The sequence below is a fragment of the Xenopus laevis genome, chromosome 1L (genome assembly GCF_017654675.1).
Source record: "Xenopus laevis strain J_2021 chromosome 1L, Xenopus_laevis_v10.1, whole genome shotgun sequence".
In the NCBI taxonomy this organism is placed as follows: domain Eukaryota; kingdom Metazoa; phylum Chordata; class Amphibia; order Anura; family Pipidae; genus Xenopus; species Xenopus laevis.
Window position 1 is genome coordinate 122,115,353 of NC_054371.1, and position 27,346 is coordinate 122,142,698.

General features: G+C 38.4%; 1 protein-coding gene across 9 annotated transcripts in view; it reads left to right on the forward strand.

The window, feature by feature from the left end:
- Positions 1-368: 368 nt before the first annotated feature.
- The window catches only part of hook3.L (hook microtubule-tethering protein 3 L homeolog), a 57,437-nt gene continuing 30,459 nt past the window's right edge, over positions 369-27,346 (forward strand). For 3 of the 9 annotated variants that reach the window (XR_005961295.1, XM_041563057.1, XM_041563068.1), the window contains exons 1-8: positions 375-1,030; positions 17,983-18,068; positions 20,080-20,152; positions 22,397-22,447; positions 24,264-24,396; positions 25,454-25,521; positions 26,617-26,679; positions 27,173-27,256. Coding sequence is in view for 8 of the 9 variants with exons in the window: in XM_041563057.1 (XP_041418991.1) it covers positions 974-1,030; positions 17,983-18,068; positions 20,080-20,152; positions 22,397-22,447; positions 24,264-24,396; positions 25,454-25,521; positions 26,617-26,679; positions 27,173-27,256 (615 nt within the window). In the remaining variant the exon portion in view is untranslated. Of the gene's footprint in view, positions 1,031-17,982; positions 18,069-20,079; positions 20,153-22,396; positions 22,448-24,263; positions 24,397-25,453; positions 25,522-26,616; positions 26,680-27,172; positions 27,257-27,346 lie in introns of all 9 variants that reach the window. The other 6 variants (XM_041563041.1, XM_041563054.1, XM_041563081.1 and 3 more) reach the window with 4 other exon arrangements.

Here is a 27,346-nt window from a genome sequence, read left to right on the forward strand (position 1 = left end):
GAGGGTTTTAGGTGTATGACACGCTGCTGTGTGACTATAAGCGTTTTCCATAGAGATGTACTAGAAAGACTCTGTTGGCGGGTGGCAAAAACATCATAATTAAAGCAATTACTCAATTTCGGGCTCTCCTGTATCGGTTATTGGATGCTATGAATGTTATTCTGTTCTATAATTATTAATACAATCCCATTTACACACTCCCAGGGTACAATCCCCCGTAGAGCGCCATCTCCCCATTACAAACAATGCACCAAAAAGCCCAGGCAGGCGACATACTTCCACTTCACCAAATGTTGTGCGTCAGGACAATGTGAAGCAAAATGCATTGTGCCGAATATAAAGCCGCAGCCCAGCACATACTACTTGTCTGGAAACCTCGGGGTCGCGCTTTGCAATATATCCGGCGGATGCTGCGATTCTGCGCACAGAGCATTGGGTGGCAGCTGCGGCTCAATGTATCACCCTTAGACAAGCACAGTGCGAGCGGGGGAAGAGGAGGAGCAGCCGCCGCCGGACACCGACCACCCATTCCCCCCCAACAAGAAACGGAGCAGCCGGACCCAAGTCAAACTAAACAAGCCGGACTCCAACGTCCTGGGACTGACCCATCAGGATTAAAAAGGCGGGGGGAGACAGAGAACCATCAGGGTGGGGGGTGAAACCGGCTGAACAGGGCGGAGAACGCCAATAAAGGGAATCGATAAGATCTGCTTGTGAGGGGTGTCATCTTCTCTTCCAATTAATTGGACGCTCGCACTGTCATTGTCTCACGCCAGCTCTTCTCTATCACTCCGGGGCAACGGCGGACCCCCGAAAAGACAAGTAGACTTCGCTGACAGTGCGTACTATAAGAGAAAAGCCTCATTTCGGTGGGATTCGGGACTTGCGATTCACCCTACACCAGAGTGCCGGTGGAACATTCTGCCAGGGCGGCGCTGAGACAATCGGATAGCGGGAGCTTAGTAGAGAGAGGATGTTAAACGTGGAGAGCATGGATCGGGTGGATCTGTGTGAGAGTCTGTTGACGTGGGTAAGTGTGGAAGCGATTCCCATCCCCCCATTAGCAGGCTAGGATTGGGCTACTCCTGCTGGCACAGACACAGCCTAAAAGCAACAACTCCCAAATGTCCTCTCTCAGTTGAACCTTCAAACCGGACTGTTATACAAAGGAAGCTTTATCACCCATGCACGATATCCTTTATTTACTACATTCATGTCAAAACCGAACACAGAGGGAATTCGATAGAAATCAGTCTACTCCCCAACAGTAACATGTGTGTTCTTCATTAGGAGTAGTACAGATTCATGTGAAGGGATTACCTGCTCCCCTCGTGTATGGGGGCTCTGTGGCCCCATTTAGAATCCTCTGACTAGATCATAGCACAATCCATTGGAATGTATGGATGTGGCACTACTTGTATAGTCAGTGCTGGTCATGTTTACAATGCAGTAACTGGATAAATATTGCTATAAATATACACCCTTACTAGAATTGTACAAAGTCAAACGGGCAGAAGTAGAGCCTTCCCCCCCAAAGAGCTTCCAATCTATGCCAGTGGTTTACCTAATAATGTGAATTCATTTAGTTGGTAGGAATTAGAACTTGATGCAATGTCCATGCGGCAGTTTTAGTGGGTACATTCAATACTAGTCATGTCAGAAACGTGCTTCCTAAGAGGCCTAAAGCTGTCATTCTTAAATTACAGTGTTATCTTCAGCCTAACAGCCAAAATCAAATTTCCCTTTACTATCATGAACAGTCATTGCATTTGATTGGTTTAAAACATATAAGTGTAATTCTGTTTTAATCCTGCATTCCGAGACTGATTATCAGTTTATTGCACGGTGTGTATGGATTAATGATGATCCAGTTTTCCAGCTGTTTTTATGTTACAGCTCTCTGAATCAATGTGAATTTGGTTTTGGGAGTTCTAATCTAACAGCTGTAGAGCTTCATGTTAGCTGTTCCTAACTAAATGTCCAGGGCCGGATTTACATAGCGGGTGCCCCTAGGCCTGCTGTCGTTTGTTGCCCCCCGTCTCTTTCCTTTTATTCAATCAAATTTTCATAAATGGGACCAGAGCCATGGGGATTTGTGTACAGGAAATTTGAAAAACGATTGTATTTCCTGTGTATCCTCAGTGTTTCTGAACCAATGTGGGTGTGGTTGGGCAAAATGCTGTCCCCAAAAATTCTGCTGCCCTAGGCCCGGGCCTTGGTGGCCCCTCCACAAATCCGGGCCTGTAAATGTCCATATAATTCAAATGTGTAGATGGGGGAGGGGGGGGACAGTTTGTAAATGGACTAATGCTAATGTATGTATCCCAAATAAAGAACCAAAGACAAGAAGGACAACCAACTGGTTGTACCCTGCTGACTTGTTTCTGTTGTAATATTTTTATTACAGTATGTCATAAAGAACTGATCAACCACACATTTCAACAATGCTGCAATCCTAAAGTCGCACTGAGAGATACTGGGTGTCACCATTACATTTTCTTACATACAAAAATGAGCTTTGTTGGTTTGCCTAAGAGAAAGCATCTTTTATGTCTGGTTATGTACACGTATTTACTCTTATTTAAATAAGAATACAATCTTAAATGACTTGTAGTATAATTTTCAAGTGCTTCAAATAACTATGTATTATATTGTCTTTGCTTGCAAACATACAATGGATAAGAAGGTTAAGGGTAATGCCAGACAGGTGAAAATCAGCCTAGGCCCAGAATCGGCCCCTATGGAATCATTCGCTGCCTGTCCTTCCTGTATCTGGAACAATTGTGTCCATCTGTGTGCAGGCACATGCGGCTGATATTTGTGAAGAAATGTAAGCGTTTGGATTCTTGTACCAAAACCAGTCAAGTGTGCCTGCATCTTGGCCAACATAATTGTTCCGGGGGAAAGGTAGGACAGGCATAGGGGCTGATTCTTGGCCTGTGATTTTCACCTTTCTGGCATTGCCCTTAACCTTCTTGTCCATTGTATGTTTTCATACAAAGACAATCACATGTATCACATTGACAAAGACAATGTGATGCATAGTTATCTGAAGCACTTGATGATACATGTCATTTTGGATTGTATTCTTATTTGAGTAAGAGTACATTCTTATTTGAATAAGAGTACATAAGTGTACCTAACCAGACTATCACACATACAGTTTAGCCTGTAAGAAAAATATGCTTTCTCTTAGGCAAACCAACAAAGCTTATTTTTGTATGTAAGAAAATGTAATAGTGACACCCAGTATCTCTGTGTGACTAGGCATTGTTAGCATTCCAACATTGTTGAAAATGTTTAGTTGATCAGTCCTTTATGACATACTGTAATAAAAATATCACAACAGAAACAAGTCAGCAGTTGGTTGTCCTTGTTATCTTTGGTCAGCAGAACCTTTTGTGTGTGTATGTATGTGTGTATCTCTTTATTCCAGGTGTCTGCACTCCAACTGGTTTCATCTTTTTATGGTGCAGGGTCAAATTGTGATATACAATAATTCAGAAGTACCCACACTCCATGTACAGTGAATTACACTTTTTCTCATTAATCATACATGCGTTTCCATCTTTTCAGCCAACATTAGGTCCTTTATAAAGACCCTAATGTTGGCTGAAAGGGAGTGCGGGTCCACACTCAAGCACACACACGGTAAGGACCAGCACTCTCTTATATTCAATTTAAAACAAAAAACTCTTATTTCACATACAACTTGTGTCCAACGTTTGGTCCACATCAGGACCTAATACAAGAGTGCTGGTCCCTACTAACCAAATGCATACTTAACAGACGGTGAACCTCAACAAATCTTTTGGAGATGAGTGTGGAAACAGGATATATATATGTGTGTGTATATATAATCTGTGAGTGTATATCTTTCACTTCAAAGATAACCTTTTTAAGTGTTATTTGGATCTGTATCAATTGCCATAACTTATTACTTATAATGCAGAAGCTCCTGTTTGTCATCAATCAATTCTGTGCTGGCCATTATAATCAGTGTGCTGCGGCACTGGTGTGATGGTACAAGTAAAAATGCTTATGAATATATTTATAAAGGAATACTGATTTTGCAAGTGTTTGACCAAGTATCAAATACAAGTGGAAGCTTTGACACTATGCTTAGTGTCCCAACTTGGCTTCCTGCACCTGAAGCTCCCACCTGGTACGTGTGTCGTAGCGCTCGGGGGGCATTTAAAAAGAAATCAAACAAAATTAGTGTTTCCCACTAGTCGAGAACTGCAAAAAGCCGCACCTTGTAACTTCAAGAGTTGAAGAGCCAAAATTCTGATTTTTAAATCTGAATTTCATCACTTCTAGATCAGAGAGCTCAATTGTGCTCTCTGCGCTAGCAATGCAAGGGCCCCAGAAACACCCTATATAAGAGACATATTACTTTTAGTAACATTTAGTATGTTATTAAATGGCCAGTTTTTTTGTAATTTAAAAATTGTATTGATTTTCATATCCAAATAAGAATAATAAAAACATACAACAAAGATGCAATATAAAATACCATCGTCTGTGCAAGACTGTAACCAATACTCCCTATTGGTCAGCATCATAACGTATTGTTTGTTTAATGCTTAACGTCGATGCTATGGTATGTCTCATTATATCACAAAAGCATTGAATCCTTGTGCATCTTAAAAGAGGTTTGGGAAAGTGGGAGAAGGAAAGGTCTGACAGGGGGGTAAAAAAAAAGGAAAAAAAGGTCGGGTGGAGGAAAGGGAAAAGTGGTCAAGTCTTAGCTAAGCCTGAAGATGCGGTTTCTCCCACTCAATTTGTGGTACCTCTAGCTTGTAGAGTTTCCATGTGCTGGGCCCACGGATACCATTCGAAATCCCCCTCATAACTTCTGTCTTGAAGTTTGTCTCAAATGGATTCCATTGCTCTGATCCAATTTACCTTCGTAATTAATGATTGTAAGCCCGGGATTGTAGGCGTTTTACAGTTTGCTGCCAATAGAGATCCTGCTGCTGTGAGGATGTGAGTGGCTAATTTGCGAGTCTGTTTCGAGTGTATGGCTCTGATCTTCATTCGTAAAAGAAATGTGTCTGGGGCTGCTTGTATACTCCAATGTAGGACTTCGGAGAGCAAGGTTGCCTCCATCTTCTAAATTTCCTCACTACTGTACAGGTCCACCAGGTGTGCAGGAAGGAACCCCTTTCTCCGCATCTCCTAAAACACTGAGTGATCTGGGTTTCCGCTTAGTCTGCTGATGGCGTGTGGGGTGTAGTACCAGCGGAATATGATTTTGTATGCTCTTTCACTAGAGACTTCTTTTGGCTGTTTCCCAAATTTCTGACCAGGTACTTTTGGAAATTGTGAGGTCTGAATCCTCTTCCCATTTTAACATATAAGGCTGACGGTTGCCTGTATTGTCTGTTGCGAGGCGCGTGTAGAATAGTAAGATGAGATGTGTTGGGTATGAGTGGCTGTGACACATTGTTTCATAATATGTGAGGGTTTGAGTTGTTTGGGTTTTCAAAGAAGTTTCTACATAATGCCTTAACTGTAGATATTGAAAGAATTGCCTATGTGAACATTTCAATTAGTGTTCATCATTTATTGGTTGTTTTTTTTTTTTTTTTTAATTATTTGCCTTTTACTCTTAACTCTTTCTAGCTTTCGAATGAGGGTCACTGACCCCCTGAAAGAATGCTCTGTAAAGCTACAAATGTATTTTTATTGATACTTTTCATTACTCATCTTTTTATTCAGGTCATCTCCTATTCATATTCCAGTCTCTTTTTCAGAGCAATGCATGGTTGCTAGAGTAATTTGGAACCTAGACACCAGATTGCTGAAATTGCATGCTGGAGAGCTGCTAAATAAATAGTGAAATAACTAAAAAAATAATAAAAAAATGAAAACCTATAGGTAATTGTCTTAGAATATCCCTCTGTATAGCATAGTAAAAGTTAATTTAAAGGTGAACAACCCCTTTAAGGACAACCCCTTTAAGGACTTTGTGCAATAGAACAAGTAGTATTTTTTCCATATAAAGGGCAGTCAGCAGTGTCTTTGTGGGAATGGTAAACAAGCATGAAAGGGTTTGGCTTCTCAAAGGTGAACAATCCTTTTAAAAGATCTTATCATATTGGCACATACAGATATATCCGTAAATGTTGCCCTTTTTTATCTTTTACGTTCAGCCATCATTTTTTGATAGTCTGCAATCTCAGTAAATAATGCTGCTCTAACAGTGACGGAAAGAAGTGTTAGAAAAAAAGAATGAGCTCTGTCAGCTCATTGGTTGATGTAACCTAGCAAATGTATGTGTCCTTGGCTTACATGGGAGTACATTGAATTGTATGAGTCAGGGGACAGCCTGGAAATTACCTCTAATGGAACCTATGTATGGCCATACATAGGTTGATATTGCCTTTGACTTGGCTGAGACCAGGTTCCTCTGCCCCTCCCCCCAGCTATCAGGATGACTTGGATAGGCTGGAGAACCTCAAGGAGCTTGGATCTGTTTGTTTGGCGTGAACACCTTTTTATAAATGTATTTTTTTACACAATGTCTAAGGCTCATGGCACACAGGATGCTACTCCAGCAGTTGAAAAGTAGTTGTGTTCCATTAGAGGTTCAGATTTTATTATTATTATTAACATGTATTTATATAGCGCCAACATATTGCGTAGCACTGTAAAGTAAATGTGATTATACAACTAGATCACATGAATTACATACATAGAACATATGGAGTAACAAACATCACAATCAATACAGGTACAAAAAGGTGAGGAAGGCCCTATGCATAGGCATACAGTCTAAAGGGAAGGGAGTAATACACAAGGTGTGGGAGTGGGCAAGATCGAATTAAGTTTCATGCATTTATATTGTTTGAGTACCACGCATCTGTTTCTATTTTCTCAAATAAGCCATCTTCTCTCTTTCACTCTCAAAGCCTGCTGCGGGCATTCTAAACGGTAGTGTAATAAATGATTACGAGCCATTCAGATACTACTTTTATTATAATTAACAAGCATTTATAAAGTGCACAAACATATTGGAGTAATTTACATATAAATAGTGACATATTACATACAAATAGTGACAGATGCAGAAGTTAAAATTAAACACTTTATATTCCAACAACACTATCCCTTTGAAGTTCATGGCACACAGTCCTCTGAGAGAAAACCATGGCCATCAAGTGTCCTTTGCTGTCTGTCCTCCCCTCTATGTTTACACTACTGGTTTGAGGGCTGTACAACAATGCAAAGGTCATTACCATAAAATAAAGTAATAATCTGGTTTGGGGCAGCATAGTGGCTCAGTGGTTAGAACTTAAGATGGCTATACATAGCGATGTCGCCAAACAAGCGGATTTCTCCCTGATTTGCCCTCCTTGAGGTGGGCTATATTGGATCATAATGAGAAGAATACAGCGGGCGGATCAACAAACAAACCAATGCAGTCCTCCACCCAACAAGATTTTTAAACCTGCCCAATGGACATCTGGTAGACTTTTGGCCAGATATTTACCAGGCAAGCCAGTCAGAGGGCCCCATACACTGCCGATTTAATCTGTCAATAGCTTATATCTGCTTGTGTATGGGGGCCTTTAAATGCCTTGGAACACTGGGGTCCTAAATTTAAAACTAGCTCGGACACCATGTGCAAGGAGTTTGTTTGTTCTCCCTGTGTCTGTGTGAGTTTTCTCCAGGTAGTCTGATTTCCAGGTTATTTTGCTTCTGATCAAATTGACACTACTGTGTATTCATGTTATAGAATCCTTAGATTGTAAGCTCCACTGAGGAAGGGACTTACGTGGTGAGTAACTCACTGTAAAAGACAATAATAAGAAATCATTTCCACTAGCAGCTTTTTTTTTTTTTTTTTTTTTTTTAAATACTCCCATTTCCTTCAAGAAAATTGAAGTGATTTAAAATCCCTCCTAAACCATACTCCTACTTTATTAAACAGTAGTTGGTCTAACTTATAGTCTGCACATATATACAGTTTACCCTGCTTAGAATGCACCTTTTTTTGCTGCACTGTGTTAGGATACTTTGCATTTTTAACGTTTGCATTTAAGCATACTTGGCATTCTTGCAGAGATGGTGTGCCTCCTCTGAAGTTTTAAAAGTTGATGTATACAGCCGCATTCTTTTTAAACAAGTAAGCAATACTTATAGTTGCCTACATGCTAACAGAGGAATGTTATTTTGATGTTTCAGAGAACCTCCGAATCTTCTTGTCTGCTCAGTGCAGAAATGTGAAGTCTTGCGTTTCTACGCTGAAATCAGCCAAGTCTGCTCCTGCTGGAGACAACACACAGCTTCTGGACGCGAGCAGACAAGATTCGGCTAGCGGTGTGGGACTAAAATCAGCCTGTGGACTTAAGGCCAAATTGAGAGTGCTGTTGTTTATTAATAACAATATCATTTGAAGAAGCGCTTTTTCTTACTGGGTTAAATTTAAATTAAAAATATACATTTGGTAGGATATTTTGTACCAAAGGACATGAAAACCTCTATGGTTGTTATTTCTTCAACTCAATAGGATTATTGAAGCTTTTGCAGTATTTTGATGTGTGTGTTTTTGTGAGGCAGATGATTAGATTATCATGCAGTCCCTCCCTTCGCCCTTTGTTTGTTAGCAGGAATTCTGGGGAATTATTTGTGCATTGGTAATGTAATTATCAGCTCTGCATGGGCTACATGGAGTAGCTTCAGTTTTCTTTGTGTAGCTCAAAAAAATATACTTTTTTTTGTGATTAAAAGAATTGGCACAAAGTATGTTTGTCACATGCCCTATTCAATTCACTTGAAAAGGCCTTCTACTGCCACTGCCCTAAAAGCAGATGGAAGGCTAGAATTTGGATATACCTTTTCAGAGGTTTTTTAAATGTCTTTGTTAGCCTATTAACCCATTTAGCCCATTTATTTTTCCCATCCGTTGTTCTACTGCACTGTAATTAATTAATATTGCTTTTTGTAGCTTCTGGCACAAGCTTTAGAACAGACATTTCATTGTGCCACGTAAACCTACAACCTTATGTAACAAACAACCTCAAATAGGTGTGGTAGGAGGAGTCAATGGGTCGCTACAGACAAAGCAGCTTTGTATATCTGAATGGGCTTTTTTTTCAGAATTTCATTGACCCCAAGGTTTATTTTTTTGGCAGGTGGGGGTGGCTTAAGGTCCAAAAAATGACCTGTGCTACTTGTCCTTGAGACTACCAATCCCTAGTGAAATATAGCAGTGATGCTGGGCACATAGAGCTTATATTACGCCCCCCCCCCGAGCAGTGGTCCCTGCATGAGTTTTAATGGGAGAATGGAATGTGACCAGTAACAAGTCACAGTGTATGCTGCAATATGCTAAAATGTTTATGGTTCCTCCAATCTCAACTGCTCTGTTGTAAAAGGAAACACTAAAAGCTGAAAGTGTATCAAAGTAATTAGAATATATTGTACTGTTGCTCTACACTGGTAAATGCTGTGTGGTTGGTTCAGAAAGACTACTATGGTTTATATAAACAAGCTGCGGTGTGGCCATGGGGGCAGCTCTACAAGCTGGGAAAAAGGCATAGATTACATAGTAGATAACAGATAAGCTCTCTCCAATACAATGGTGTTTTTTTTATTATGTAAGCTGTGCAGACACACAGTTTTTACCAGTGCATGCTAACAGTATACAGTAGAACCCCCAATTTACATCCCCTGATTTTACGTTTTCCCTCATTTTACATTGTTGTTTTGTGGTCCCACCTATATATTTTGCATAATGCATTTCCCTGACTTTACATTTTCCTCGATTTTACACCATTTTTTTTTGGTTCATCTTGAAAAACATAAAATGGGGGGTTCTACTGTATTATATGTTTTTAATTACTTTAAAACACTTTAATTTTTTGGTGTTACTGTTCCTTTAATATACTAATGTATTTTCCATATTGACTACACAACATAGAAGGCATTGTATCAATGCAAAAGCTCAAAAATATAAACCACATCCTTTGGTAATTCTAAACCAAAGTCAAAGTTAAACTTCATAAAGTAAAAACAATTGGTGAACCTAAAACAACTTGTATATCCATTGAACCTGGCATATAGCTGTAGAATAGCTGTTAAAGGGGTTGTTCACCTTCCAACACTTTTTTCAGTTCAGTTGGTTTCAGATAGTTTACCAGAAATAAAGACATTTTCCAAAGCCGCTGAGAGCAATATCCAAGGAGTTGGTGAGCAACATGTTGCTCAAAAACTACTGGTTGGGGATCACTGGTTTAGAGTATCACCTGGATTACTGAGCTGTCAGACTGAAAACACCAGAGGCAGTAGCTCAAACTCAGATTTTTGAAAACGGTAAAAAAAAAAAAATTCAAGTAATTGAAAAAAGTCTATTTCTGGAGAAAAATCTAAAAACAACTCAACTGAAAAATTGTTTAAAAGGTGAACAACCCCTTTAAATACAATCCAAAATGAACTAAAGTATTGTTCTTAAAAACAGAATTGCTTCTGCATATCCTCCTTCATAGAAGCTCTTAAATCACCTTTGATTAATTTCATTCCTTGTATTTAAAGTTATTAGGAGTCAAGTCGGTACATTTTTTGGCGACTGACTTCAGATACCTAAAGTTGCTTCTGACTCCACAGCTATGACTGTAACACCAAAAAACAGTTAATATTCATATCTATTATCAAGTCTGGATTTTATCTTTTTTTTCTCCAGCAACTGCAGTGCAATCTTCATTGCTCCTATGTTGTATAAGAAAGTTTGCTGTTTATAATAACCATGTGATCATACATAGCTAGTTATAGGTCAACTTAACCTTTGTTGACCTATGAAAAATTTGTTACAGGAAACCAAACCAATTCATGCTTGTTTACAATTCCCACAAAGACATTGGTGACTGGGTTTCATATGGAAAAAATAATACTTTTTGCACAAAGTCCTTAAAGTGGTTGGTCACCTTAAAATTAAATTTTAGTATGCAGTAGAGCAGTGATCCCCAACCAGTAGCTCGTGAGCAACATGTTGCCCCCCAAACCCTTGGGTGTTGCTCTCAGTGGCCTCAAAGCAGGTGCTTATTTTTGAATTCCAGGCTTGGAGGCAAGATTTGGTTGTATAAAAACCAGGTGTAATGGTAAACAGTCTCCTGTAGGCTGCTAGTCCACATATGGGCTACCAATAGCCAACCACAGTGCTTATTTGGCTCCATCCAGGAACATTTTTTATGCTTGTGTAGTGCTCCCCAACTCTTTTTACATCGGAATGTTGCTCACAGGTGAAAAAGGTTGGGGATCCCTGCAGTAGAGAGTGATATTCTAAGACCATTATCTATTCAGCAGCTCTCCAGTTTGCAATCTCAGCAATCCAGTTGCTAGGGTCCAAATTTCCATAGCAACTATGCATTGATATGAATAAGAGTCTGGAATTTGTATAGGAGAAGCCCTGATTAGAAAGATGAGAAATAAAAAGTAGTAATAACAATACATTTTTAGCCCTACAGAGCATTTGTTTTTTAGATGTGGTCAGTGACCCCCATTTGAAAGCTGGAATAAATATTTATTGCATGTTGTGAATATTGGGACAGTGTAGGCTTATAATAATAAAAAAAAATCCATACAGTGCTAGAACAATTAAGAAAGATCCTACAAGCAAAATGATTTTTCCAACTGGCATTAAATTGTTTTTGATCGGCAGCTAGCCAATTCTAAAGGGGCTGATCATGTGCGTAACTGGTCAAGACCAGATTGTTTAGGGATGTTTCTTAAACTGACACATATTTTCAGTTAAAATTTTGGCAAGTATTTACATAGTATCAGCAGGTGATATTTACGAATATACAATACATCACTGCTGTAGCTGGCTATTTTTGTATATGATTTTGCAAAAAACAGATCAAAGCTAAAAGCAAGTTGCATTCCTATGGTGTACCGCATTGTTGGATCTTAGTGGGTTCTACCAAATATTTCTGTAGGTATGCAAGGATATAACTTTAATGCATTGAACTGATCACTGTGATTTTGTTCCAAGTCCTTAAAGATGGTGTAGGAATCGCTAGTGTAAATATATAGGAAGCAGACCTCGCAGGAGGGGGCGGACGCAGTGTCTGTTTCCTCTACAACGTTAAAATCCCCCTCCCCGCCGCTTCTTTTTCTTTAAAACTGTTGGTACATCCCTGGTAGGAATAGTGATGTTTCGCTTCATCTACCATGTTGCGCCAAAATTGCCATTAAAACAGCATTAATGACACAGAGCAAGTTTAAGAGTCAAATTTATTGTTTTCAAATGCAATTGCGCTCTTCACTAGTGATGCAGACCCCCGTCTTGAAAAGCTCAGGGAGAACAGGGGGTGGCAGCAGGAAAGCCTCCTCAGGGCAGTAGAGGGGTCAGGATCTCCTCTGGTTGGAAGGTAAGTAATGTCCATGGAGTGGTCTTAGTATTTTCCCTGGGCCAGTGCAGTTTTCTCCTAATAAGCCCATCAGCGTTGGCAATAAACCTATGATTCTAATCATTGGAATGTTGGCACCCCCAGTGAATATGGGTTTCCTTAACCAGGGCTTCCTTGCTTTTGTGTCTGGATAATGAACAAACTAGATGTTCACTAAGGGGATGTCCAAATACCAACCATTTTGAAGTCCTGCCAAAGGCAAACAGCGCTGTAGTCACAGGGAAGGCAGAGCTCACTTACTATTTTGGTCCCAAAAGCTCTGCACAACCTACAGGTCAGTGTGCAAAATAAAATCGTCCTTCATCAATGAGGGGCAGAGGTATGAGCCAAGTTTTTATTCCACTTGAATATGTTTCATGTCCCTTTAAAATGCTTCTCTTGTGCACAAAGGATGTGAGACAAGTGAACAGAAAGTGCTTATCCTAAATAACCAGCTGTTTGTAGCACAGTGGGAGGAAGTGTCTGTGTATCCGCTCCAGATCTGCTAAGCAGATCCTCAGCCATTGTACAGTGCAGTATGAACACACTTCTGCTTAAAGGGGTGTTTCACCTTTGAGATAACTTTTAGTATAACGTAGAGAGTGATATTCTGAGAGAATTTGCAATCCATTTTAATTTTTTATTATTTGTGGTTTTTGAGTTATTTGGCTTTTTATTCAGAAGCTCTTCAATTTGCTACCGGATACGTCATGGGAAAACATTTTTTTTTTTTTCCAAAACGCATCAGTTAATAGCGTGGCTCCAGCAGAATTCTGCACTGAAATCCATATTTCAGAGCACACTGATTTTTTTTTTTTATATCTAATTTTGAAATCTGACATGGGGCTAGACATATTGTCAATTTCCCAGCTGCCCGAAGTCATGTGACTTGTGCTCTGATAAACTTCAATCACTCTTTACTGCTGTACCGCAGCCAAACAAAAGCACAATGGGAAGGTAACCAGATAGCAGCTCCCTAACACAAGATAACCGGCTTCCTGGTAGATCTAAGAGCAGCACTTCATAGTAAAAGCCAAGTCCCACTGATACTGAAGTAGGAGAAATAACAGCGTGCCAGAAAGTAGTTCCATCCTAAAGTGTAGGCACAAGTCACATGACTGGGGCAGCTGGGAAACTGACAATATGTCTAGCCCCATGTCAGATTTCAAAATTGAATATAAAAAAAATCTGTTTGCTCTTTTGAGAAATTAATTTCAGTGCAGAAGTCTGCTGGAACAAAAGCAATACTTTTTTTTTAGTATTAAAGAGCATTTGCTTTTTAGAAGGAAGTCGGTGACTCTCATTTGAAAGAGTCAGAAGAAAAAGGCAAATAACTAAAACTATAAAAATTAAATAATGAAAACCAATTGAAAAGTTAATTAGAAGTAGTCATTTTATAACATATTATTAAACATATTAAATAAAATATTAAAAGTTGCCTTAAAGGTGAACTACCCCTTTAAAGGGGTGGTTCACCTTTACCTTAACTTTTATTGTATTATAGAGTGACTACTTCTTCTTACTTTTTCCAGCTGTCAAATGGGGGTCACTGATCCCATATAAAAAAAACAAATGCTCTGTAAGGCTGCAAATATATTGTTATTGCTACTTTTTTGTTACCCGTCTGTCAATTCAGGCCTCTCCTGTTCATATTCCAGTCTCTTATTCAAATCAGTGCATTGTTACTAGGGTACTTTGGGCCCTAGCAACCAGATGGCAGAAATTGCAAATATATTGTTATTGCTACTTTTTTGTTACCAGTCTGTCAATTCAGGCCTCTCCTGTTCATATTCCAGTCTCTTATTCAAATCAGTGCATTGTTGCTAGGGTACTTTGGGCCCTAGCAACCAGATGGCAGAAATTGCAAATATATAGTTATTGCTACTTTTTTGTTACCCGTCTGTCAATTCAGGCCTCTCCTGTTCATATTCCAGTCTCTTATTCAAATCAGTGCATTGTTGCTAGGGTACTTTGGGCCCTAGCAACCAGATGGCAGAAATTGGAAACTGGAGAGCTGCTGAATAAAAAGCTAAATAACTTCACAACCACAAATAATAAAAAATGAAAATCAAATGCAAATTGTCTCAGAATATCACTCTCTACATAATACTAAAAGTTAACTCAAAGGTGAACAACCCCTTTAAGCATTTTATGGGGACGATAAGTGCATTAACTTTATGTTATAGATTTTTTAGATTCTACAGCATCAGTCTAGATAACTGTATTTCTATTTAGTATGAGCTTTATTTATTCAAGCTTGTCAGTTTGCTTACAGTTCTATATGGGCTGCCGATTTCCTTGCCTCCCTAGTTCATCTGTGCTTACAAGGTCAGATACGACCCCTACAGCTACTCGTAGCACTGCCAATTTGAAAAGCCCACATTGTAAGGGGAACCTAATGTATTGGGAGATTTCAAGGATGACCCACACATCTATGATTAGTGAGGAGTGCTGACTTCTTACTGGTATTAAAAACCATTTTTCAGTGAGCTCTACGATTCCTCTATTTATGTGTTGCAATAACATAAGGACTGTTGAGATTTGCATGTTTCAAAATAAATATTTTTCCCAAATTAAAGGGGAACTGTCGTGAAAATGAAAATTTAACATCATCATATTGAAATAAGAAGTTTTCTAAATAAAATCAACTAAAAATTCTGTACGGTTTCTGAAATAATCAAGTTTATCTCCACTATCCCTCTCTCAACATCTGTTTCTCTTCATTCTGTCTTCATGCAGGAGTTGGGTGTCAGATAATCATTGACAGTTAGATCCAATATCTTATAGTGGGGCTCCTTTTGCCTAGAAGATGTTTTAGAGCTTACTCTATTAAAATCACCAGACATCATGTCAATCTACATGCAGGATTTGTGCAAAAGTCGGTTATTTTTTTGGATTCTGTTAGTACTGTAATCAGTTCTATGAGTGAGCTCTAATACATCTGCTAGGAAAGGAAGCCCCCCCCCCCTATAAGATATATTGGATCTGTCAATGATTATCTGACACCAAACTGAAACATGAAGACAGAATGAAGAAAAACATATGCTGAGAGAGGAATAGTGATCATAAACTTGATTATGACTGATGCAGAATATTTAATTATATTTAGAAAGTTTCTTATTTCAGTGAGATGACTCTTATATTAAATTGTAATTTTCAAGATAGTTCCCCTTTAAGAAAAATGCTTGTACCTATCTGTTCATTTGGTTAATATGGCCTCTTATGTTTTAAGGCAAAGGTTCCCAAAAATGAGTGGCTTACTACTGCACTGATAACATTGTAGCCTTTCATGACACTAATTAATTAAAGGAGAGCTGCTGCATGTTAAACCCAACAAAGGGCTAAGCTGTTTTAAGGCACTTGTAACACGTAATCCGTTTTCTACCTAACACCCCAGAGACACAGAGCACATATGTAGCACAGTTTTCTGGGATACCCTATCACCGTAGAAATAAGGAAGCTGCTGTGATGACTGGTAGGAAAATAGTTCCTGATGCAAGAACAGAGGATTTTTACATAAGCCATTATTTATCTGTGCTACGGATTACATTGCTGTGTAATACACCATTTATTGGATTTCACTTTTGAAATAAACACTGTAGATCAGGGGTCCCCAACCTTTTTTACTCGTGAGCCACATTTAAATGTAAAAAGAGTTGGAGAGCAACTCAAGCATGAGAAAGTCCATGGGGATGTCAAATAAGGGCTGTGATTGGCTGTTTGGTGCCCCCTATGTGAACTGGTAGCCTACAGGAGGCTCTGTTTGGCTGTACACCTGGTTTTTATACAACCAAAACTTGCCTGGAATTCAAAAATAAGCTCCTGCTTTGAGGCCACTGGGAGCAACATCTAAGGGGTTGGAGAGCAGCATGTTGCTCGCGAGCTACTGGTTGGGGACCACTGCTGTAGATGCAGCCGTTTACAGGCATTATCATACAAGTCTGTGCCTTTTATATTTAGTTTAGTGAATGTCAGCATTAATTGGATTATCACTGTAATAAATGTACTTTAATGGGGAGTAAAATAAAGGGACTGTTAACCTTAAAATGTATGCTGGGGTTTAAACCTAAAGGAATTCACTTTCTGTGGTTTTACATTTTATGTTCTCCAACGGTTAGATTCTGACTTAATTAAGCCCCAAGAACCAGGCAGCAGTTTGGAATGGAAGATCAATAAGAAAGATAAGGGATTCATGAGATTAGCAATAGTTCCGAACTCTCAGGGTGGAGGCACACGTGGCTACTCTGGGAGATTAGTTGTCCAGCAACAAATTGCCTCCTCTTCTGGAGACTAAACTCCCCGCAATGCCTTCCCGCTGGCTAGAATGTGAATCGCCAGCGGGATGGCACTCGAATCGTTTTTCCGAAGTTGCCTCACGAGTAAACTTCAGGCGTCTTCGGAAAGCCCAAGCAATCAGAGTGCCACCCCGCTGGCGATTTAGATTATAGCTGGCAGGAAGACATTTAGGGGAGATTAGTCACCCAAAGAGGTGATTTGTCGCTGGGCCACTAATCTCCCTGAGTAACTACGTGTTCCACCACCCTCACAGTCAGTCTGTTTTTTTGTTGCTGGGGTTAGCGATAACCAATTAGCATTTTTGGATGCAGGCTGGAAATAGGATGAATAGAAATTCTGAGAATTCAAAATACATACAGACTAACTGAAAACTTGCTTAAAATATAACCAGCCTGAAATCTACCAAAGGTTAATCGAAAGGTGAAATGCCTCTTTAATACATTCAGGCCTAGTTCTGCTTTTAGGGCAATGTTACTTGAAATGCTTTTGAAAATAACTTTTAAAAGACTTTACATGCAGAGGTTCTGGCTTAATTGTTGGACTACGTGGAAGAATTTTTTTACATTCGGCAATTGAATTAAAGAGTATTTTTAGCCCCCCCTTAAAGGAACAGTTCAGTGTGAAAATAAAAAGTTTGTAAATAAATAGGCTGTGCAAAATAAAAAATGTTTCTAATATAGTTAGTTAGCCAAAAATTTAATGTATAAAGGCTGGAGTGGATGGATGTGTAACATAATAGCCAGAACACTACTTTCTGCTTTTCAGCTCTCTAACTCTTGAGTTAGTCAGCGACTTGAAGGGGAGCCACATGGTACATATCTGATCAGTAAGTTTGCAATTGATCCTCCACATTCAGCTCAGATTCAAAAGCAACAGATCTGACCCATGTGGCCCCCATCAAGTCTCTGATTGGTTACTGCCTGGTAACCAGGGTAACTAGTTAGTGTAAACCAAGAGAGCTGAAAAACAGGAAGTAGTGTTCTTGCTATTATATTACACACACGGTCACTCCAGCCTTTAGACATTACATTTTTGCCTAACTAACTATACTAACTAACTAACTAACCTGCTTTAGTGGAGCTTATAACCTAAGGTCCCTTTCACTTACACATGCTATGGTCAGTTTTATCAAATTTAACCACTTAACCTGTCTGTCTATCTTTGGTCTGTGGGAGGAAACCCATGCACACATAAGGAGAACATACAAATGTAAAGATGTAAAGTGGTCTGATTATTTGATCATATTTTTTTTAACTTAACTTTTGTAACATATTTTTATCATTCTTTTTAGATACAGACATTTCATGTGGATGCACAATGCAAAACAGTAGGAGATCTGACTAGCGGTGTGGCCATGGCTATGGTACTCCAGAAAATGTAAGTTTCTTACAATGAAATGTCTTACTGCGCTGCTGTACTTTGATTACTACACCAGCTATTGATTGGCTGGAGGCAATGGCTTGTTCACAGGTCGTTCCTTAGGTCTTCTCGCATTGTATATTTATTTGTGCCAAAATGTTAACCTCTATATGCTGCCATCCACAGAAAGAGTAGATTGCAAATTCCAGTAGTAATAGGAATTTTAACAAATTTAATATCCGAGTATGGAATTATTTCTCTTTTCTCTGTCTTAATAATCCAAGTACTTGGACTGGTGGCAAAACAGTCTTTTGGGGTTGTATGATATTTAGGGGCACATTTACTAAGAGTTGAAGTGAATTTTTTGGGTACTTCAACCATCAAATAGGCCATATTCGACTTCGATTCAAAGTGAAAATGCTTAGACTATTCGACCATTCGATAATCTAAGTACTGTCTCTTTAAAAAAACTTTGTCACCTTAAACCTGCTGAATTGCTATGTTAGCCTATGCTGAACTCCTAGAGTCGAAGTGAAATCGTACGATTAAGTCATTTCAAATAGTTCGATTCATAGTACGATATTAAATATCCTACAAATTCGACTTCGAATGTCAAAGTAGCCTATTCGATGGTCAAATTTTGAAGCTTTTTGCACTTCGAAATTTGACCCATGATAAATCTGCCACTTAATGTTTTTATTTCTAAATTACACTGTTTATGCTGCAAATAATTCACTCTATCGTGGTAAAATTTCTTTTCTGAACCAACAAGTATATTTTTTTTAGCTGTAATATTAATGTGTAGGCAGCCATCTCAGGTCATTTTGCCTGGTCATGTGCTTTCAGAATAAGCCAGTGCTGCACTATGGAACTGCGTTCTGACATGGTATTGTTTTTCCTTCTCAATGTAACTGAAGGCGTCACAGTGAGACATGGATTTTTACTATTGAGTGCTGTTCTTATATCTACCAGGGAGCTGTTATCTGGTTACCTTCCTATTGTTCTGCTGATGGGCTGCTGGAGAGGGAAGGGGGTGATACCACTCCAACTTGCAGTACAGCAGTAAAGAGTGACTGAAGTTTATCAGAGCACAAGTCACATGACTGGGAGCAGCTGGGAAACTGACAATATGTCTAGCCCCATGCCAGATTTCAAAATTAAATATACAAAAAATCCATTTGCTCTTTTGAAAAACATATTTCAATGCAGAAGTCTTTAAGTACACTAAGGGGCAGATTTATCAAAGGTCGAAGTGAATTTTCGAAGTAAAAAAACTTCGAATTTATAAGTAATTTCTGGGTACTTCAGCCATCGAATAGTCCAATTTCGATTCGAAGTTGAAAAAAACGTCGAAATTTGAATATCGAAATTTATCATGTAGAGCCAGATTTATCAAAGGTCGAAGTTCGAAGTTAAAAAACCTTCAAATTCAAAAAGACCAACTGAATGGAGGTCGAAGTTTTTTGGGGTTGAAGTGGGCTAAATTCGGCCTACTTCGAATCGTACAGTCGTACTTTGATCAAAGTTTTTTTACATTTAACCTTTGATCTCCCAAACTCCCCCAATTGCCTCCATACAGGTTCTAGGAGGTCCACCATAGGTTAAAACAGCACTTCGGCAGCTTCGGCAATTTACTTAGACCTTTGAAAAATCTGGCCCGTACTGTCTCTCTTTAAAACTTCGACCATTCGCCACCTAAAAGCTGCCGAAGTGCAGTTTTAGCCTATGGGGGACCTCCTAGAACTTGTATGGAGGCAATTGGGGGAGTTTGGGAGATCGACTTTGATCGAAGTACGAAATTCGGCCCACTTCGATTGGTCTTTTTGAATTCGAAGTTCAAAGTTTTTTTTAACTTCGACCTTTGATAAATCTGCCCCTAAAAGTATGGTGATCCAAATTATGTAACAATCCCTTACGAGGCACTGGACATTTTATGTGGTTTTTATCTGTATATTAAGTTCTATGTCTAATTCCATATAGATTTATAGTTTCTGCTGAGATATTAATTTCAATGTTTTCCCTTATACAGTGATCCAGTATATTTTGATGAAAACTGGTTAAATAGAATAAAAACTGATGTTGGAGACAATTGGCGACTAAAGGTACTTTATTTCATTATTAATTTTCAATCTGTCTTCTACAACAACAGCACATCTTATGAAAGTATAACATGAATGTATTTATGTATTATGTATAAAAGGTGCATAAACACTATCTGTAGTTCCAGAAATATACATATATATATTTTTTTTAACGCATACATACTTTATTCCACGTAATGAAAGAAAACATTACAAACACTTCCCAATATTTATTAGGCTGACCTTGTAATGCAACCCCTCCCGTACCTTATTCCTTTGTTTCTGGGTCTTGACGTTCCTCTGCTTTCCAAAGTGGGTGGGGCACAAATTCTAGAATTAATCACTTCACAATGGAACAAGGTGAGGGAAGGGTTGGATCACTCTTTAATAATAGACGAGCGGATCTCTCCTCAATATGCTCATCTTGAGAGGGCCATATCGGGCTGATGTGAATGTGTTCCCTAGGGCCCAGGATCGGATCACAATTAGAAGAATCTGGGTAGTCGGATCAAAGGACCGCATCAACGAACCAATGTGGTCCTCGATCAGATGGAAATTTTTAACCCACCAGATTGACATCTGGCTAATTTTCGGCCAGATATCGATCGGGGAAGCTTGTCGGAGGACCCCATACACTGCCCAATAAGATGCCGACTTAAAGGAAAACTATACCTCCAAAATGAATACTTAAGCAACAGTTTATATCAAATTGAATGACATATTAAAGAATCTTACCAAACTGGAATATATATTTACATAAATATTGCCCTTTTACATCTCTTGCCTTGAACCACCATTTCGTGACTCTATCTGTGCTGCCTCAGAGATCACCTGACCAGAAACACTACAACTCTAACTGTAACAGGAAGAAATGAGGAAGCAAAAGACACAACTCTGTCTGTTAATTGGCTCATATGACCTTACATGTGGTTTGTATGTGTGCACAGTGAATCTTACGATCTCAGGGGGCGGCCCTTATTTTTTAAAATGGCAATTTTCTATTTATGATTACCCAATGGCACATACTACTAAAAAAGTATATTATTATGATAATGGTTCATTTACATGAAGCAGGGTTTTACACATGAGCTGTTTTACTCAGTATCTTTTAATAGAGCCCTACATTGTTTGGGGGGTATAGTTTTCCTATAATCTGTTGGAAGCTTATATCGGCTCGTGTAGGGGGAGTTTAAGAGTCAAGTGGAACTGGTCCCTGCAGCACATGAATGAGTTCCTTTCTATCTATGAAAGCCGGTATGTCTGTGTAAAAGAAAAAATATACACATTTATATATTCTTGAAGTTTTATATAGTGTTTGTTTATGCATCTTTTCTACAAAACCCCAGCCAATGTCAAAAATTCACTGTAACATGTAAAATATAACTGCCATACTCAAATCTTTAAACTAGGCTGAAATACTTTTGCTGTTTCTGTATGAGCCCACATTATGCTTGGAGCAGCAGACCAGAATAAATGCATTTCAGTCTGTAGTACTCTTAAACTGTGTCTGGCTGTGAGAAAAGCTGAAATGATTTCTAGCTACCTATATGTGGCAATAGCTACTGCTTAATTCACAATTTATTTCAAGTGCCAGCGTTTCTTTTGTTTTGGTTACAAAACATAAATTATTTGAAGCAGTGTTTTAGGGAACTGAGGAATGGGAGAGACATAAATAACTGTTCTGTTCTTTGTAAATTCTTATTAATTGTACTGTCCCTGCATGAGCCAGAACTTTGTGAGCAGTTTATTGGCCCGTGTGGGGGCCATCCTACAGGCTTCCCTGATCGATATTTGGCCTAAAGTCAGCCAGATCTCGATTGGGCAGGTTAAAAAATCCTATCTGATCGCAGTCGCATCTGTGCGTCTATGCGGTGCTGCGATACGACCACCCATATCAGATCCACTCTATCAGCCCGATATCGCCAACGTCAATTTTGGCATATCGGGGACAGATCCACTCGTTTGGCGACATTGCTAAACGAGTGGATCTCTACATCTATGGCCACCGTAAGGTTCATATTGGCAGCATTTGCTTGCTTTCCGCTTTTGCCACTGTGATGTGGCCATTTTGAGCACAATCAAAAACCCTTGCAAATCAGGAACGGGCTGGACAGTGAAAAAACTCATTTTTCTTATACTTTACAAACTATTATTCTTTTATATAGCACCAATATATTCCACGTTGCTTTAAGTTTAAACTATTTGTACAATGAAAGGCAGTTGCTAATCTATTAACACCAATTACATTTATTTTCCTTTCTGTAGATTAGCAATTTGAAGAAGATTTTAAAGGGTATCTTGGACTATAATCATGAGGTAATAGTATTTTCTTTCTAAATATATTTGTTCTAATAACTTGTTTATTCTAACTATATTTTATGCAAAACAATACCTTATTTCCTGGTTTGGGTTAGTTTCCCTTTGTTTTCCCTTAAAAGGCACAGCCTACACACAATGATTTTGAGTGCTTTCCTGTAGGTTATAGCCCCACGGAACAGCATGGGATTACTTAAACACTAGTTGCTGTGCAGTGGATTGTATACAAACCCTACTTCATACTTCATTTTCTTGAATATTTGTGTTTATAAATACAAGTTGCATGCTGCCTCTGCCGGTGTCCTCTTTTCAGAATGCTTTTGCTGACTGTGTCATAAAGAATCCTCTTGCATTGTATTATCACATAACAAGATAGTATATATGACTGACTCAACACCTGTTAAAAAAAGCGAGGGAAAATATGGAAAGGGGAATATAATACAACACCCTTCTCTTATATTTATATTAAGTAATTGAAAGCTAAATGCTACTTCCAAATGAAGTATATTTTCCATCTATTCATATTCCTATTAATGCCTGGCATTGCCCCCCCCTCCCCTCTCCCTCCTTGCACTGTGTATTAGTAATAAAAAAAACACTTAAAATGCAGAGCAACGAAGCTTCATGGCGCCATCCTCCGCCGCTTTGGATTCTTTCGGGACTTCACGCAGTGTGGGGAGGGGGTCTTTTTTGGTACGTGGGGGTTTAGTTCTCCTTTAAAAGGGTATTTTGATAACATAGCATTTAAAGGTATACTAACCCCTTCATTCTTTTTCCTTTGTATTTTCTGTAAAATAGTTCTAAGTGTGTATACTTAATTATAATATCTAATACTTTTAATATTTTTTTTAAATTATGTATTCTTTGCGGCTTAACATGGCTGGCGGCCCTATCCCCGTAGACCTTTAGTCCACCACCAATCATTGAGTTACCTTCTGGTTCTCAGTGACGTGGTTTAGGAGGCTAAATTTTATATGACATGAAGTTGTTGGCTGAGAAGTAACTGAGTTGGTTTGAAGCATGTGTCACTGGGTCCTTAGTCTAGGATGGTTGCTGATAGCCTGTAGAGTAAAACATAAAACTATGGAATGTGCTTTCTCTGGCTCTAAAAGTATAAGTCATGTTTGAGGATCTAAATAAAGGGTGTGTAAAAAAAACAATGTGCCAGTGCATTATAGTCTTAAAAATAAATGGAAAGTGCTTTAAAAACAGAACTGTTTCCGACTAATTTAATGAAAATGACTCCCAAAAATCATACTTGTCCTGCCCATGTGTTCAACAAACTGCTTCCTCCTTTGCCAGGATGTGCAGACGTGCTGGCAACACCCTACACACTGCACTGTAGAGAATAGGAATAGGATCTATTTCCTCTGACTTCTTCATCTGCCAATACACCATGCTCCTTAATACAATGTACTTGCAGATCACATTTTTCATTTGTATCGCAAAAGTTAAATTTACAGGTAATTTAGAGCCTTATTTGAATGTAAGCAAACCCACTCAGACTTAATGTAGTAGAACAGTGCTGTCCAATTCTGTTGCTCTAGCAGGCCATGACATATAACGTGTGTATGTGTCAGATTGTATCAAAATAATGTCATACGCTACAGTCTGTAGATCCCATAGGAAGGCAGTGGGCCATAAATCTAGCCCCATATACATACCATGGGTCTCCAGTTGGACAGCTCTCCGTAAATGATGAGGCAATTTTAGTGCTTGAGTATTGTATTAATTGTTAAGTAAACATATGCTTAGAAGGTAATATTTCAGAACATAATACTTATTGATGATACTGATTAACATGTGCTGTTTTCAGATTTTGGGACATCAGATAAATGATTTTACACTTCCAGATGTTAATTTGGTTGGAGAACATTCAGATCCATCAGAACTGGGACGAATGCTCCAGCTTATTTTGGGATGTGCCGTCCAATGTGAACAAAAACAAGGTAATTTTGAAATGTTTTATTTTTTTGTAAGTTAATATACTGTGTTATCAACTAAACCAATATCATACACCTGTTAAGTTACAGCACCTGTTCAAGTAATAATTACTGTTACAAACACTGCCTCTGCACTTGGCTACAAGAAAATTGTATTAGTGCTGGGTCCTGAAGTTGTATTGCCATTTTTGTCTACATAAGCATTTAAATAAATCAGTTTAACGCTGTGTGGACCTTTTATTTGCAGGGCTGGTTTTAGGGTATATCACAATATGATATATGCTACCGTTCTTGAAGTTGGCTACAATAGTTTAGAGAAGGATATTAAAACACAAAGTAACTGTAAAATGTACTTTTGAAGAATAATGGCCAGTCTTCTTCTTTATGGTGCCATATATGATTGCACAGGTTGAACCCCACAAAAGCTGGCCATACTTCTTTATTTGTGTATAGCCCCTGTTCAAGCAGAAATTACTTTCTGGGACACTACTATAATCTAGCTCCTCATACTGTTCCAGGAAGAAGTGCAGTGTGCAACCTCTTTCAGGTCTAGTGTATATTTGTGCATGAACATTAAGGGGCCTATTTATTATGCTGTGTAAAGCAAAAAATGGTCTAAAAAGCTGTGTAAAATAAATGGCGAACTTATCAAGGTGTTCGATATTTTACGCCATGTGAACGCCAGATTTTCTGCTGTTATTTTACATTGCTTCAGACCTAGTAAATTAGCTCCGACAAGTTGTCCAAAGAAGCACGGGAAAAAAAATTTACGCCCGTTTTAGCCAGTTTTTTACATTGCAATGCATGGCCATGTGTGGCAAATTATTCAGCCGGTTTTTACACAACATAATAAATCTCCTCCTTTATCTCTTACCCTGGGGTGGTGCAATGTGCCCAAGTATAGTTGGAGCGGTAGGGCCATGCTAGTGAATTCCGAAATGTTAAATTATGATTGTAAGAAAGGATGTAACTTCTGTTAAAGTTATTAAAGCAATCTTTCTGTATGTATTTCTACATGTAGAGAAATCTGCTATAATATTTTTTTTGTCATTTTATTTTATAGAATATATACAAACAATCATGATGATGGAAGAGTCTGTGCAACATATGGTCATGACCGCCATCCAAGAGGTATGCAAGTGCTTAGTTACTGGTTGCTTTAAAGAGTTCTCTTACTCTAGTTTTATTACTGTAACACGTTTAATTGAACCTTTCATGCCTTACTTCAGCTAAGATGTCTTGTCTAGACAGAAATAACTAGCTTTTCTACTCATCATAAATATGATGTTGTCTGTGATGAAAGCATTTTATATGGCAAGCAAGCCAAGTACTTATGTAGGTTTTGTTGTTTATTCTTTCTTATTTAGTTTGAGATACATTAGTAATGTGCTTCTTCAACCTAACATGTTTGTTTATTGCAGACAACTCAACAGTGCTGTTTGTCATTAGTGCTTTACGAATTGCTGAGTCATGCGGAATTCAGCCAGAGAGCTTACAGTGACTCACGCCATGAGTCTGTTTGAAAAAACAAACAAACTTTGTTTCAGGCGTTCACAAATAAATCTCAAAATATATAGCTATGTGCAGGAAGAAAAGACTATTTGTTCAACAGATTTATTAAACATCTATTAGAGTTTCTTGGATTTTTCTAACTATAATGGTCCCCATTTAAATGAATAAAAGCAGGTTCACTTGTGAGAGAAAATAACACTGCACCAGCTCAGCCCTTTATTAAAGGACATGTTGAGTGAAATTCACTGGTACATGCCAATGTGTTTGGCATCCCCCAGTGAATATAATCACTAACATTAGACAAGTCTGGGGGACTATTCCTGCTGTACAGCGCCTTCAATGCCCCAGTGATCCTCTGATGTGTCTTGGACAGTACAGTAAAGTAAAAATCTGAATCTGACTGGACTGCCAGCCTGTGGTCTAAGGCTAGTGATTATATTCAGTGCCAATGTGGTAGCCAACCCCCTTCCCCCATGAAAGAGAAATATGATATAATTCCTGAAGAGACATCATAAATCCACTCTTTTAATGCTACATTTTCCCTTTGAAAATTATGCAAGCCACAATGAACAGTATTAAGTAGTAAACAGAACATGTATGTATCATGGTGGCTTGCATATTGACATTGGAGATCACTGCAACTTAAATTATGATGTAATTCTTTGTAAAAATGTTCTGGACATGTATTTCTAATCAAGTTTTCCATAATTGCAGTTAATGAGTAAAGAAACTCCCGTTTCCATTGGCACTGATGCCTATGCTGAACTCGATCGTCAGGTAAAGGCTTTTTTTTCTTTTTTTTTTTTTTACGTACTCTGTTTTTATTGATATAAATCCTGGTACACAAGGTTACATCTAGAAGCAACCTAACATTTCCACAGATTTGTATGCTTGATATGATGTGCTTGGAAACAGCTGCCAGTTAAACTGCTGACTTAACATATGAATATGATATGTTATACATATACTCCAATGAAGCACTGACCCTAGTAACTACATTCCAATAAAAAATAATTATTTTTCATTTAAAGTATGTATTATGTTCTATTTACAGATTTTCTGAGCAATGACTGTGAAACTAGGCATCTCACAGTTCATGCCTTTGTAGAAGTTACTGAAGCACAAGTCTAAATGAATGACTGCTGCTGTTTTATCCTTTGATAAATATTCATTGCATTCTTTGCTTTAGATTTGACCTGCTTCTTTTTCCTCAAGCAGTTTAATATTTGCTAATGTAAGAGACATTCCTTTTCTATTGTGTTCTGAATAGCTAAAAAAGGCAAATGAAGAACTGAATGATGCATTGGCAGCAAAAGAAGAAATAGCCCAGCGATGCCATGAGTTGGATATGCAGGTTGGTGCTTTATTTTTACACTTTTGTTTTGTGATTTAATTGCCAAATAAAGTACAGAAAACATTTGTTGCATTACTTCTACTTGCTGTC